Here is a 14647-nt window from a genome sequence, read left to right on the forward strand (position 1 = left end):
CTTGAAGTCAAGGAGTATAAGAGGATAAATCTGAAGAGGAAGAAGGTAGTGAATTATTTTAAAATCATACAAGACATAGTATATTGTTTTCATGATAAAAAACAAAAATGAAACATAGATGAGGCTGATCAGACCAAATCCCTGTCTTTTCCTCAGAGGTCACCACTGCTACCAGCTTGGTGTGTGTCCTTTCAGACTCTGTGTATTTTTATATCTACTTGGAAAAAGTGGATAGTGTCACCTTATAGGTATCTAACTTATGTAATTCATACTCTATTTTCACTTGACTTTTTCTTCATACAACAGATGTTTTAGACGTTCTGCTAAGTCAGTGTGTATGAATTGCTTTGTTATTTTTGACTGCTGTATAATATTCCAGAGCATAAAGTTGCCCAATATGTCCACTGATACTTAGTTTTGTATCAAATTTCCTGTCCTTACAGATGATGTAATAATGGGTATACATACATTCTATGTATATCTTTGTAAATTAGTGTGATTTTCTCTAGGAGTAATTTCTGAGAAGTGGAATTATTCAGTCTTGGGATATTTACTCTTATATGGCTATTTCCAAACTGCTCTCCAGTGGCTGATCTGACTGTACAGTGTCGGAGAGTGTTCCTTATACTACATTCTCAACAACATGTGACATGATCATGATTTTTCTCTAAATGAAACTGAGAGATCATTGCTTTAATTTGTATTTCTCTGATCATGAGTGAGGTTAGGCATGGTTTATTTGCCATCTGTGTGTCTTCTATGGCTCACTTGCTTTTATCTTGCCCCATTAGTCTGTTGAATTATATTTTTCTTATGGATTCGTAGAAGTTAAAACATTTTATGTCCTAATCCTTCATCTGTTTTATGTCCTCAATATCTTCTTTAGTCTTCTGTGTATCTTTTAAATTTGTTCATGACATGCTATTAATTTTGATGGAGGAAAATTTATCAGTCTGTTCCTTTATGGCTCATGTTTGCTAGGAATTATTTTTTGTTTGTTTTTTTAAAACCTTGCTGATGCCTATTGTCAATGCATATTCACTCTATATTTCACTCTATCATTTTGATGTTTTAAGGTTTGAAATTGAGGGGTTAATGGGAAATTTGAGTAGAATGATCTAAATTCCAGGTGATTTTGTTTTTTCAAAATGGAGCAGAGTCAAAAGCTGCACTTGAAACATAGATTGGGGCTTTTCCAAGTGGAGGAAGTTGGTTTAAAACACTGATGTAGATAAGACTGCTTAGAGAAAGAATGTCGAGTTGAAGAGAAATGGGCTGAGAACACAGATGAGAGGAACACCTGTATGAGCAGAACTGGCTGAACAAAAGGATATACAGGAGACCTAAGAGGAATAGCCAGAGAGCTAGGATTAAATTCAGGGATTGATGGATATGGGAAACCAAGAAAGGCACGTTTTGACAAGGCTGGAGTAGACCTTGGTGTCAACTGTGATATCCATCCACCCATACTGTAGCAGTTATTTGTCTTTTTCAAGGCAGCAACTGTACGGAGAAGGACCCTCGAGGTCTTATTCACGTCCATATTCCTAGCACTGAATGTGGTGCCTGCCCATAATGGCATTCACCCATCAAACATATTAGTCTATAGATCTATAACTCTCCTAATTAACCCATATACGTCTAGTTGAATGAATAAATTTTGAAATCTTCTCCTTTTCTTATATCAGTTTATCAAAGTAAATCTCACAACCAACCCAGAATTTTGAGAGGTGCTGGGACCTTTTCACTCACACTATATAATTAATATTCCTTTGGTCCTGGCCTTTTTAACAGACTGAGGTGGATTCCATGAAGGCACAACTTGAGACATGTGGGGCTTGACTATAAATCTGCTGTTAAGAGGAATTTCAGGAGTGTCCACCAATGCCAGCTACTCTTTAATGTACCCTGTACCTACCCCAGAGGCTTCATATTGACCATTGTTCTCCTGACATTAGTTATTTTGTGGATTTATGAAGCACCTTTCCGTGAACTGTCAATCTCTAAATTGTCTGTAAAATACGGTCCACTGGGTAAAGGATTAGAATTATTCATAAGATAGTTTCTACCTCAGTTGGTGCTGAAATTACTCACTCAGGGTATAATTAAGTCATAGATACATTGGCCTTCATGTGGATAAGGAGGAAAGGAAGTAATTTCTGTTCTGATTGGGTGTTTTTTGATGTTTGACAAGCATATGGTGTGTTAATCCATGAACTGAGGAAAACTCAGAGTCCCTGTGAACTTTTTTGGTTTTTGTTTCTTTTCTCCCAAGAGAATTGGAGAAGAGCTGACTAGGGAGGGAAGGAATAAGAACTGAAAAAGCTTAAGGTTGTAAACAGGATGACAGCAATGAAATCTGATGGATAAGGACGAAGTAACAAAGTTGTAGCTTGAGAAAGAAGAAAGCAGCAAACAGGGGGACTGAATACTAAGATTCTAGGCTGAGCGGGCACAGGGCTTGGGTGTGCCAGGGTGTTCTGAGAGGGTCAGGACAGGCTGCACGCCCTCGTGGTTGGCCTCCCCCGGTGTACAGAAGCCTTAACAGAGAGCCTTGCATTTAGTTACCCCCTTGACTTGCCCAGCCCTTCCGCAGAGATGATGTACGAACATGGCCTGGTGAGCGCACATGCAAGCTAACAAAGTACAAATGCGCAGACATTGCAGACAAATTAAAATTTATTGAGACAAACAAATGCACCTACTCAGGACTACAGTTAAGCATTTACTATTAACCAAAAGAGTCGTGTTCACATTCCAGATAAGTCTACATGGGAAAGCATTCAGAATTTACTAGGTTTTTCTACTTCACTATTTCATCTACAATAGGGGCAACAAACTTGACACTCAGGAGTTGGTGGGCTCTCATTACATGGCTACACATGGAACAGAGACAGACAACAGTGACTCTGAGAAAAAGGTATAAAAAGACCAAAACCACCCACTGTAGAAAGGGCTCTTGGATGTTACTGTACAGTGTGGTCAAGGTTAAAAACAAACCTGTAGATGGCATCCCGGGAAGAGGAGAGGGGCAGACCTGGACAGACACGTTGTCTTTCAGTGCTGGGTGTGGGAAGATGGGCATAAAGGAGGAAGAACTGGTTCAGTAGGAAGGTATTCCCTTCCTTGCCTACAACATGCCTAGAATGTTGGTGGAAACAAAAAGACACTAATGTGGTAGACAACTAACCATTGTGGAATAAAATTCTGGGGCTTAACTTAGATGCTAAGGAAATGGTACCAAATAAAAGAACCATTTATAGAAGAAGAATAAACCCATTCACTAAGGAGGTTCCAAAAATGAGTCATTGAAGTTTCAACTCCATACCTGTCTCCAATAAGGGGATGATTATCACAGTACTATTTTAATCAAAATTTTGATGGATGCTTTGTCACTATCTAAAGGACTCCTGCCAAAAAAAGAAAAGAAAAAATTCTTCTAAGGACTAAGTAACTAAAAAAATCACATCTTTAGTACTTATGCAAAGTATCTTTGAAAAAAACTAATGCTGTCTTACCAAAGTGAGGCATGAAAAGTGGCATTAATGTTGTTCCATTGATTTTGGGTTCCAGTCTTAGGAGGGCTTTTTATTTAATATTTTAATGAATCAAAATATCTTCGTGGAATATCTCTGAAAATGAGCATCTCATTACCTTCCTGGGAATTGACTAGTGAGCACTCTTCTCCATCATTAAGTTAATGCTAAGGATCTTTAAGTGTCATCTTAATTTGACACTTGTCATAAGATAATTAGGCAAATTAAAATCAGTGGTTCACTCTGTTCCTAGAAGTTTCTCTAAGTGAAACCAATTTGTCAATTTTAATTTGTTCTCTTGTGCATTTTTCTAAGCTCAGAGGAGACAATAACAATGGTTTTCTCTGATGGCCTAGACTGAGATTTTTTAATATGTCTCGATTCTTTTATATACGTGATTATAATTTAGCTGCAATTAAGCACCTGTTTTTATAAATTATCATCTCAGAGTTTTGTTTAAGTGAGAAAAAAAACTGAAACAGAAGTGATGGAGTTGAGATCCCAATACAGAGCTTGCCCATGGTCACCTGACACCTAGGGTCCTGGCTGTTCTCATGTCTTTCAGGCTGAACAAGTTCAGTGTATCAAGTAAGTTCATGTCCCATCTGAGCCAACTCCAGGGATAAGGCAAGTGGGCCTGGCCAACGCAGGGATTTGAAAATAATAGTTTGAGGTGGGCTGGTAAAGTAGAAACAAATGGTCAGTTTGGGGTAGGGTTGGTCAGCTGCCACTATAATCCTAGTTTGGCTGAATATATTTTTTGCCTGAGTTTGTGTGGTCTCCTTGTGGACTGGCTGGAGTGCAGGAAGGGAAGAAAAACAAATGTGGGCCACAGAGCCTTGCTGGGTGGCTGGTGAGGAAGGTGACAACCAGGTGGGGCAGGAGCTTAAGGCCCATACTAAACTAAATGGGGCCACTTGGAAGACTACTCTTTGGTACTTGTATCAGGAGAAATCCTAAAGATTGTAGAGATGATGACCCTACCAAATTTGGAGATGGATTCTAATCAGGAGTTGACTTAGGGCAAAGAAATGCAATGGTGAAGGGCTTTCTTCATGGGTCCCTTGACACATGTATGGGGGAGGGGATGAACACAGGATTAACTCTTAAAAAAATCCCACCCTGGCTTCCCATGTGCTGTCATAAAGTTCTTTCTGGGCCTCCATCTGAGATTCTTTACAAATGTTAAATGATCAAAGAAAATCTGTAGAGCTTTTGTAGCCTCATCAAGATGTGTGGATAGAGAGGGGCAAAACTGAAAGATTGAGTTAAGGATGCAAAATTTTCTTCTGCTAAGGAACAGCAAGGAGACTGTCTTCTTAGAGAGCGGGAGATATGTGTACATGCCTTACAAAAAGCCCTTGAGTAGGTAGGGGAGAGAGGGGCCTGCCACAGCCCAAAGCGGGGTTGGAGCTGAAATGAGAGCAATGGCTTGTGAAGCTGCCCACGTGGGAGTCTCATGGCTTCTGCAAGGAAAGTGATTTAGGCAGACAGAGGCTTATCCAAATCAAAGAGGCTTCCAGTAGCTCTGCCACCGCAGATGGAAGCAGCCTCCTCAGCCTGTAGGCTACAAGTGCCAACTGGTAGTGCAAAAAAAAGGACTTTGATACAGATTTGCTATTCCAGAAATGACGATCCAGGTCTAGACAAGCTGACAAATGTGTAATTGTTTTTCAAATAAGTTTTTTAATAGATACCCAACTCCCCGCCCTTTTTTTTTTTCAGAGTGGTGTGCACAGTGTCTTCTGTATATACTTACCTATTTATGCACGTACAGACAGAAGTATCCAGATACCTTTTTTAATAAAGAAAATCAATTCCCCAAAGGGACTCTTGACTGAATTAAGGCTGTTATTTGTAGGAAGCCAGATCGAGTGAAGTGAAAAACTGATTTGTAATAATAGACACCAGGGGTAGCGGGGGGTGGGTTGGGCAGGGGGGGAAAAGGTACAGTGTGGTGCGTTTTCCACAACATCTACAGGACACAAGAAAAGCACTTAGACACAGTAAGGCCGGGAACCATGCTGTAATAACCACCCGTGTGGGTGACTGGAAAGGGTCTTTGACATTTAGAGGGTGGGGGCTCCCTGCACTGTCAGAATCCCACATACATCACATGCTTGTAAAAAAACTCACAGAAGGGAAGGAGGCTCTCATTCGGCCAGCCATTCCCCTAAAAAACAAAGCACAACACCCTTCTTCCCACACGCCGTATGCAAAATCAGCATGATCCGGGAACAAGGAGTTGTCTTCCAAAACCCTAGCTTGGGTGGAGAGGGCGACGATGGAGAAGAGGCCGTGTGCTGTGGAGTCTCAGAGACAAATGCAGGAACGGGAAGTGACTTGCAATTCTGTGCAGACCTCGTGTCCTCCTCCGTGTGGGGACTACCATATGTACCCGACCTCATCCTCTTTGTCGTCGTCCTCATCCTCATCATCCTCCGTCACTGCCCGGGCATGCACCCGCGGCTTCCCCAGTCTGTCCTTGGGTCCCAGCTCCTGCTCATCCTCCAGGTCATCCAGCAGAACCACAGAGCCACCGCTGCCAAAATCCCCCGAGGTCTCCTGCTCCTCCTCTGAAAGGAGGAAGAAGACATGGGAGGTAAGTTTCTGCTATGCCTCACGACCTCCTTAGCTGTAGGGCAAAACCATGCAGTTTACCTTCTGAACATGGGAGCATCCCCATCTACCTGGTAGGGACTACAAGCTTTAGTCTGTTAAAAGCTCCAGAATTCTAGGGAAGTTTATCTTGAGAGTCACTCTTGGCCTGCAGCCAGTCCCTGACTGTCAAAAACTGCTATCCAGTTCAATGGTCATGGTGAGCTCCTGCCACTCAAAAAACTAGCTATGCATCATCATCTCATGTGATTCCAGGTTTACTGTATCTCCATTGCCAACTTGCTCACTGTAGAGCACAGTGACTTCTTGAGATTCTTCTGCCCAGATCCTCATACAGTGAGTACCTATCAGTCTCTAGAGGTCACTGAGGGGCAGGTGGAGAAGGCTTTACTCACCACAGTTCACAGCGCCCTGTTTCCTGGAGCCAGCTAGCTCATTGCCATATTTATCCACACACCAGCATTGCCCCGTGCTGCCATGGCACTGTGTGGCTTTGTAATAGCCCTCCTCATTACACCGAGGGATGAATGCTCCTGGGGGAACAAAAGGTACAGCTTGAATCAGAAAGTCAAAATTTCTCAGTTGTGTCTGACTCTTTGTGACCCCATGGACTATACAGTCCATGGACTTCTCTAGTCCAGAATACTGGAGTGGATAGCCTTTCCCTTCTCCAGGGGATCTTCCCAACCCAGGGATTGAACCCAGGTCTCCCTCATTGAAGGCGGATTCTTTACCAGCTAAGCCACAAGGGAAGCCCAAGAATACTGGAATGGGTAGCCTATCCCTTCTCCAGTGGATCTTCCTGACCCAGGAATCATACCTGGGTCTCCTGCATTACAGGCAGATTCTTTACAAACTGAGCTTGAATCAGAGAAGTGCACAGATAGAGTCAATGCCTTCTAAGACAGACAGCTTCTGTAGAAAAACATCTACTTCTGCTTTATTGATTATGCCAAAGCCTTTGACTATGTAGATCACAACAAACTGTGGAAAATTCAAGAGATGGGAATACCAGACTACCGGACCTGCCCATTGAGAAATCTGTATGCAGGTCAAGAAGCAACAGTTAGAACTGGACATGGAACAACATACTGGTTCCAAATCAGGAAAGGAGTATGTCAAGGCTGTATATTGTCACCCTGCTTATTTAACTTATATGCAGAGTACATCATGAGAAATGCCAGGCTGGATGAAGCACAAGTTGGAATCAAGATTGTTGGGAGAAACATCAAGAACCTCAGAAACAGAGATGACACCACCCTTCTGGCAGAAAGAGGAGAGGAACTAAACGGCCTCTTGATGAAAGAGGACAGTGAAAAAGCTGGCTTAAAACTCAACATTCAAAAAACAAAGATCATGGCATCGGGTCCCATCACTTCATGGCAAATAGATGGGGAAACAATGGAAACAGTGAGAGATTTTATTTTCTTGGGCTCCAAAACCAGAGCAGATGGTGACTGCAGCCATGAAATTAAAAGATGCTTGCTCCTTGGAAGAAAAGCTATGACCAACCTAGACAGCATATTAAAAAGCAGAGATATTACTTTGCCGACAAAGGTCCATCTAGTCAAAGCTATGGTTTTTCCAGTAGTCATGTAAGTTGAACTAAAAAGAAAGCTGAGCACCAAAGAATTGATGTTTTTGAACTGTGGTGTTGGAGAAGACTCTTGAGGGTCCCTTGGACTGCAAGGAGATCCAACCAGTCGAGCCTAAAGGAAATCAGTCCTGAATATTCACTAGAAGGACTGATGCTGAAGCTGAAACTCCAGTATTTTGGCCACTTGATGTGAGAAACTGACTCATTGGAAAAGACCCTGATGATGGGAAAGATTGAAGGCAGGAGGAGAAGGGGATGACAGAGGATGAGATGTTTGGATGGCATCACCGACTCAATGGACATGAGTTTGAGCAAGCTCCAGGAGTTGGTGATGGACAGGGAAGCCTGGCGTGTTGTAGTCTATGGGGTCTCAAAGAGTCAGACACGACTGAGTGACAACTGAAGACAGACAAGAGGGCTCACACATCGGTCAGTATTTGCTGTTGAGCCAGCAAGAAAGAATGGCATGCTTCATAATAACCTAGTCAAGGTTTCAGGGGCCTAGGACTTACTCAAGTTTAGACAGGATTCCTTCTTTGATCATGAGTTCTACTTTTCCCTGTGATTCTAGTCTTACTTTTATTTCAGAATTTTTCCAAAAATTTCCAAAATTATTGAAATATAATCGACATATAATTGGCATGGTCTTCCCAGGTGGTGCTAATAGTAAAGAATCCGCCTGCCAATACAGAAGACACAAGAGACATGGGTTCGACCCCTGAGTCAGGAAGATCCCCTGGAGGAGGAAATGGCAATCCACTCCAGTATTCTTGCCTGGGAAATTCCATGGACAGAGGAGCCTGGCAGGCTGCAGTCCATGGGGCTGCATGGATTTGGACACAACTGAGCAACTGAGCACACACACACATAATTGACATATAGCACTGTAGAAGATAAAGGTGTACAGCATAATGGTTTGACTTATATACTGTGAAATGATAACCATAATAAATTTTGGTTACATCCAACATCTCATATAGAAAAAAAGATTTTTTCCTTGTGAGCACTCTCAGGATTTACTCTCTCAACACTTTCATATCTACTATACTACAGTGTTAACTATAGATATTGTGTTGTATATCTTCAATATTTATTTATCTCTTAACTGGAAGTTTGTACCTTTTGACCACCTTCATTCAATTCTCCCACTGTCAATACCCTGCCTGTGTTTACCACCAGTTTCATCTATTAATATTTCTTCATGAGTTTGTTTCAAGATTAGACATACAAGTGACCATACGCAGAGTTGGACACGACTGAAGTGACTTAGCAGCAGTAGCAGCAGCAGACCATATGCTATTTTCTTTCTCTGACTTATTTCACTTAGGATAATGCCCTCAACATCTATCCATGTTGTCGCAGTTGGCAGGGTTTCCTTTCTTTCTTATGGATGAATGATATACTGTTATACACATATACTCTCTCACACACACACACCCATGCATACACTTCTTTATCCATTCATCCATTGAAGAACACTTAGGTTGTCTTCATATCTTGGCCAATGTGAACATGAGTGTGCAGATTTCTCTTTAGTATATTCATTTCCTTTGGATATATCCCCAGAAGTGAATTTCTGGATCATATGCTGCTGCTGCTGCTGCTAAGTCACTTCAGTCGTGTCCGACTCTGTGCGACCCCATAGACGGCAACCCACCAGGCTCCCCCATCCCTGGGATTCTCCAGGCAAGAACACTGGAGTGGCTTGCCATTTCCTTCTCCAATGCATGAAAGTGAAAAGTGAAAGTGAAGTCACTCAGTTGTGTCCCACTCTTAGCAACCCCATGGACTGCAGCCCACCAGGCTCCTCCATCCATGGGATTTTCCAGGCAAGAGTACTGGAGTGGGGTACCATTGCCTTCTCTGCTGGATCATATAGTAGTTTTTTTTTTTTTTTTTTTAATTTGGGGGGAACCTCCATACTGTTTTATTCCATTGTGGCTGCACCAGTTTATAATCCCAGCAACAGTGTACAACAGTTCTCCTTTTCCCACATCCTTGCCAGCATTTGTTATTCCTGTTATTCGTTTTTCATGATAGCCCTTCTCACAGGCAGAAGCTGATATCTTACTGTGGTTTTGGTTTGCATTTCCCTGATGATTAGAGATGCTGAGAACCTTTTCATGTCCCTGTTGACTATTTCAAATTGTATCATCTGCAAACAAAGAAAATTTTACATATTCCTTTCCACCTTGGATGACTTATTTCTTGCCTGATTGCTCTGTCTAGGACTTCCAGTATTACACTGAATAGGAGTGGTGATACCTTTATCTTTTTTCTTGATCTTAGAGGAAAAGCTTTAAACCTTTCACCATTGAATAGGATGCTAGCTGTGGTTGTCATATGTGGTGTTTATTAAATTGGGGTACATTGCTTTAATACATAATTTATTGAGGTTTTTATCATGAACAGATGTTCAGTTTTGTCAAATGGATTTACTGCATCTATTGAGATGATCATATAATATTTTTCTTTCATTCTATTAATGTGATGCATCACTTGGCTGATTTGTATGTGTAGAACCATCATTACATCCTAGGGATAAATCCTACTTGATCATGGTGAATAATCCTTTTAATGTGATGCTTAATTTGGTTCACTAGTATTTTATTGAGAAATTTGTTTTTGTGCATCTATATTCATCTGGGATATTGGCCTGTAGTTTCCCGGTAGAGTTTTTTTCTGGCTTTAGTAACAAGGTAACTCTGGCTTCATAAAATGAGTTTGGGAGTGTTCCTCCCCTCTGAAATTTTTGGGAAGAGTTTGAGAATGATTGGTATTCTTCTTTAAATATCTGGTAAAATTAAACAGTGAAGCTATCTGCTCTTGGTCCATTCTTTCCTGAGAGACTTTTCATTATTGATTCAATCTACTCACTAGTCTGTTCATATTTTCTGTTTCTTCCTGATTAAAGTTTTTTTTAATACTTGAGAGAATCATAGGATTTTTTTAATCCTTTATATATTTCTAATGAGTGGCACAGTTTAAAAAAATGCCTGTTTTCCTAGAATAAATACTACTTGGTCATGATATATTGGATTTAATTTGCTGATCCTTTTATATCCATGTTACTCAGTGATAGAGGTATATAATTTTGTTCAATTTCTATATCAAAGCAACACTTTTGTAAACTGATTCAGGTACTTTTCTTTTTCTATACTCCAGATGTTTTGTATAAAATGAGGATGATCTCCATAAAGTATTCAGCTGTAGAAATATGTTGAGCCTAGTGCCTATTTTAGGAGGTGACAGTAGTATTTTTATTTAAATTAATTTTTTCCTTAGTTTAGTTGAGTCTTCTTTTTCTTCATGACCCAAATATGGTAATTCATAGTATCCTTTTCAGTCATGTTTTCATAATTGCTATGAGTCAGTTTATAGCAATGGTTTTCAAAGTGTGGGCCCAGAAGTAGCTGCAGCATCAGTGGGAAATAGCTTAGAAAATTTTTGAGCCTATCCCAAACCTACTGAGTTAAAAACTTTGACAGTAGGGCCCAGAAAGCTGTAGTAAACTCTCCAAGTGTTTCTGATGCACAGTGAAGTTTCAGAACCACAAATTTATAGTATGCATCTTTATCTGTGGTTACAAGCCTTCCCAGGTGGCTCAGTGGTAAAAGAATCTGTCTGCCAATGCAGGAGTTGCAAGAGATGTGGGTTCAATCCCAGAGTCAGGAAGATCCCCTGGAGGAGGAAATGGCAACCTACTCCAGTATTCCTGCCTGGAGAATACCATGGACAGAGGAGCCTGGCAGGCTACGATCCATAGGATTGCAAAGAGTTGGACACAATTGAGCATGCACGTGTGCATATCAGAGGTTACATCCCATTTTTAAATTCATGAGAACATTTGAGACTTTCATGTTGTCAAAGGTTTGTCTATTTGATTTGTTTTTGCTTTAGTCTTAACTTATTGTCCTTACAGCTTTTTTTATTTGAAATTTTAGGTTTCTTTTTCTCCAGAAATGCATTTGAAGCCATGAATGTTCCTCTAAGTTTCATTTTAGTTGCTTTTCTCTCTCTCTGGCACACAGTGCTTTCATTTTCATTCATGTCTAAATGTTTTGTATTTTTACTTTATTCATTTTTGACTACTAAAAAAATCTAGACATGTAAGATTGGATAGTCTCTTTTTTTTCTTCCACTTGTAGAGAATGAATATGATCTATGGTACTTTTTTAAGATATTTAGTTTCAGCTTTCTTTTTTTTTTCTGTGACTCTATTTCTGCTTTTTCTTTTCTTTTTAATTGGAGGCTAATTACTTTACAATATTGTGGTGGTTTTGGCCATACATTCACATGAATCAGCCATGGGTGTACATGTGTTCCCCATCCTGACCCTCCCTCCCAGCTCCCTCCCCATCCCATCCCTCAGGGTCATCCCAGTGCACCAACCCTGAGCACCCTGTCTCATGCATCAAACCTGGACTGGTGATCTGTTTCACATATGATAATATACATGTTTCAATGCCATTCTCTCAAATCATCCCACCTTCGACTTCTCCCACAGAGTCCAAAAGTCTGTTCTTTACATTTGTGTCTCTTTTGCTGTCTCACATATAGGGTCATCGTTACCATCTTCCTAAATTCCATATATATGCATTAATATACTCTATTGGTGTTTTTCTTTGACTTACTTCACTCTATATAATAGGCTCCAGTTTCATCCATCACATTAGAACTGATTCAAATGCATTCTTAACAGCTGAGTAATATTCCATTGTGTATATGTACCACAACTTTCTTATCCATTCATCTGCCAATGGACATCTAGGTTGCTTGCATGTCCTGGCTATTGTAAACAGTGCTGTGATGAACATTGGGGTACACGTGTCTCTTTCAATTCTGGTTTCCTCAGTGTGTATGCCCAGCAGTGGGATTGCTGGGTCATATGGCAGTTCTATTTCCAGTTTTTTAAGGAATCTCCACACTGTTCTCCATAGTGGCTATACTAGTTTGAATTCCCACCAACAGTGTAAGAGGGTTCCTTTTTCTCCACACCCTCTTCAGCATTTATTGTTTGTAGACTTTTTGATAGCAGCCATTCTAACTGGCATGAAATGGTACCTCATTGTGGTTTTGATTTGCATTTTTCTGATAATGAGTCATGTATGGATGTGAGAGTTGGACTGTGAAGAAGGCTGAGCACTGAAGAATTGATGCTTTTGAACTGTGGTGTTGGAGAAGACTCTTGAGAGTCCCTTGGACTGCAAGGAGATCCAACCAGTCCATTCTGAAGCAGATCAGCCCTGGGATTTCTTTGGAAGGAATGATGCTAAAGCTGAAACTCCAGTACTTTGGCCACCTCATGCGAAGAGTTGACTCATTGGAAAAGACTCTGATGCTCGGAGGGATTGGGGGCAGGAGGAGAAGGGGACGACAGAGGATGAGATGGCTGGATGGCATCACTGACTCGATGGACGTGAGTCTCAGTGAATTCTGGGAATTGGTGGTGGACAGGGAGGCCTGGCGTGCTGCGATTCATGGGGTTGCAAAGAGTCGGACATGACTGAGTGACTTATCTGATCTGATAATGAGTGATGGTGAGCATCTTTTCACATGTTTGTATGTTAGCCATCTGTATGTCTTCTTTGGAGAAATGTCTCTTTAGTTCTTTGGCCCATGTTTTGATTGGGTCGCTAATTTTTCTGGAAGTGAGCTGCAGGAGTTGCTTGTATATTTTTGAGATTAACTCTTTGTCAGTTGCTTCATTTGATATTATTTTCTCCCATTCGGAATGTTATCTTTTCACCTTGCTTATAGTTTCCTTCATTGTGCAAAAGCTTTTAAGTTTAAATTTCTGCTTTTATTTCCATTACTCTGGGAGGTGGGTCATAGAGGATCCTGCTATGATTTATGTCAGAGAGTGTTTTGCCTATGTTTTCCTCTAGGAGTTTTATAGTCTCTGGTCTTCCATTTAGACCTTTAATCCATTTTGAGTTTATTTGTGTGTATGGTGTTAGACAGTGTTCTAGTTTCATTCTTTTACAAGTGGTTGACCAGTTTTCCCAGCACCATTTGTTAAAGAGATTGTCTTTTCTCCATTGTATATTCTTGCCTCCTTTGTCAAAGATAAGGTGTCCATAGGTGCATGGATTTATCTCTGGGCTTTCTATTTTGTTCCATTGATCTATATTTCTGTCTTTGTGCCAGTACCATACTGTCTTGACTGTTGCTTTGTAGTATAGCCTGAAGTTAGGTTGATTCCTCCAGTTCCATTCTTCTTTCTTAAGATTGCTTTGGCTATATGAGGTTTTTGTATTTCCATACAAATTGTGAAATTATTTGTTCTAGTTCTCTGAAAAATACCATTGGTAGCTTGATAAGGATTGCATTGAATCTATAGATTGCTTTGCGTAGTATACTCATTTTCACTATATTGATTCTTCTGATCCATGAACATGGTATATTTCCCCAACTATTTGTGTCATCTTTGATTTCTTTCATCAGTGTTTTATAGTTTTCATATATCCATGACAAATGTGTGTTTGAAAACACTCTCTATTCTATGCTCGTGTACAAGAATACATATATTAAGATGCTAATGAATTATACTGTTCATTTCTTCTTTTGTCTCCTTGAACTATAAGTTTTCAAGAAGAGGTATACTTAAGTCTCTGAATAGGTTAGGTATGACAGTTCCTCCCTGCAGTTCTGTTATTTTTATGTGTGTTTGTTTCCTTTTAAAAAAATTTTATATTGGACTACAGTGGATTAACAATATTGTGTTAGTTTCAGGTGTATAGTAAGGTGATTCAGTTATACGTATACATATGTCTGGATTCCCTGGTGGCTCAGACGATAATGAGTCTGCCTGCAATGCAGGAGAAATGGGTTCGATCCCCAGGTCAAGAAGATCCCCCCAGGGAAGGAAATGGCAACCCACTCCAGTAGTCTT

The 14647-nt window shown here is 40.5% G+C and overlaps 1 protein-coding gene and 1 long non-coding RNA gene across 4 annotated transcripts in view; one reads left to right on the forward strand and one right to left on the reverse strand.

Moving 5' to 3' along the window:
• The window catches only part of LOC129632857 (uncharacterized), a 148497-nt gene that overhangs the window by 130987 nt on the left and 2863 nt on the right, over window positions 1-14647 (forward strand). Inside the window, exons 2-3 of one of the 3 annotated variants that reach the window (XR_008704703.1) lie at window positions 6051-6138; window positions 6411-6491. This is a non-coding gene — a long non-coding RNA (uncharacterized LOC129632857). Of the gene's footprint in view, window positions 1-6050; window positions 6139-6410; window positions 6492-11388; window positions 13096-14647 lie in introns of those variants that run through there. The other 2 variants (XR_008704701.1, XR_008704702.1) reach the window with 2 other exon arrangements.
• SPOCK1 (SPARC (osteonectin), cwcv and kazal like domains proteoglycan 1) overlaps window positions 5264-14647 on the reverse strand; it is a 579344-nt gene continuing 569960 nt past the window's right edge. Inside the window, exons 10-11 of the mRNA XM_055554552.1 lie at window positions 6551-6688; window positions 5264-6112 (exon numbers count right to left, since the gene is read on the reverse strand). Coding sequence (XP_055410527.1) covers window positions 5922-6112; window positions 6551-6688 — 329 coding nt within the window. The 3' untranslated portion in view covers window positions 5264-5921. The remainder of the gene's footprint in view (window positions 6113-6550; window positions 6689-14647) is intronic.

Source organism: Bubalus kerabau, chromosome 1, assembly GCF_029407905.1.
Source record: "Bubalus kerabau isolate K-KA32 ecotype Philippines breed swamp buffalo chromosome 1, PCC_UOA_SB_1v2, whole genome shotgun sequence".
NCBI classification, from domain to species: domain Eukaryota; kingdom Metazoa; phylum Chordata; class Mammalia; order Artiodactyla; family Bovidae; genus Bubalus; species Bubalus kerabau.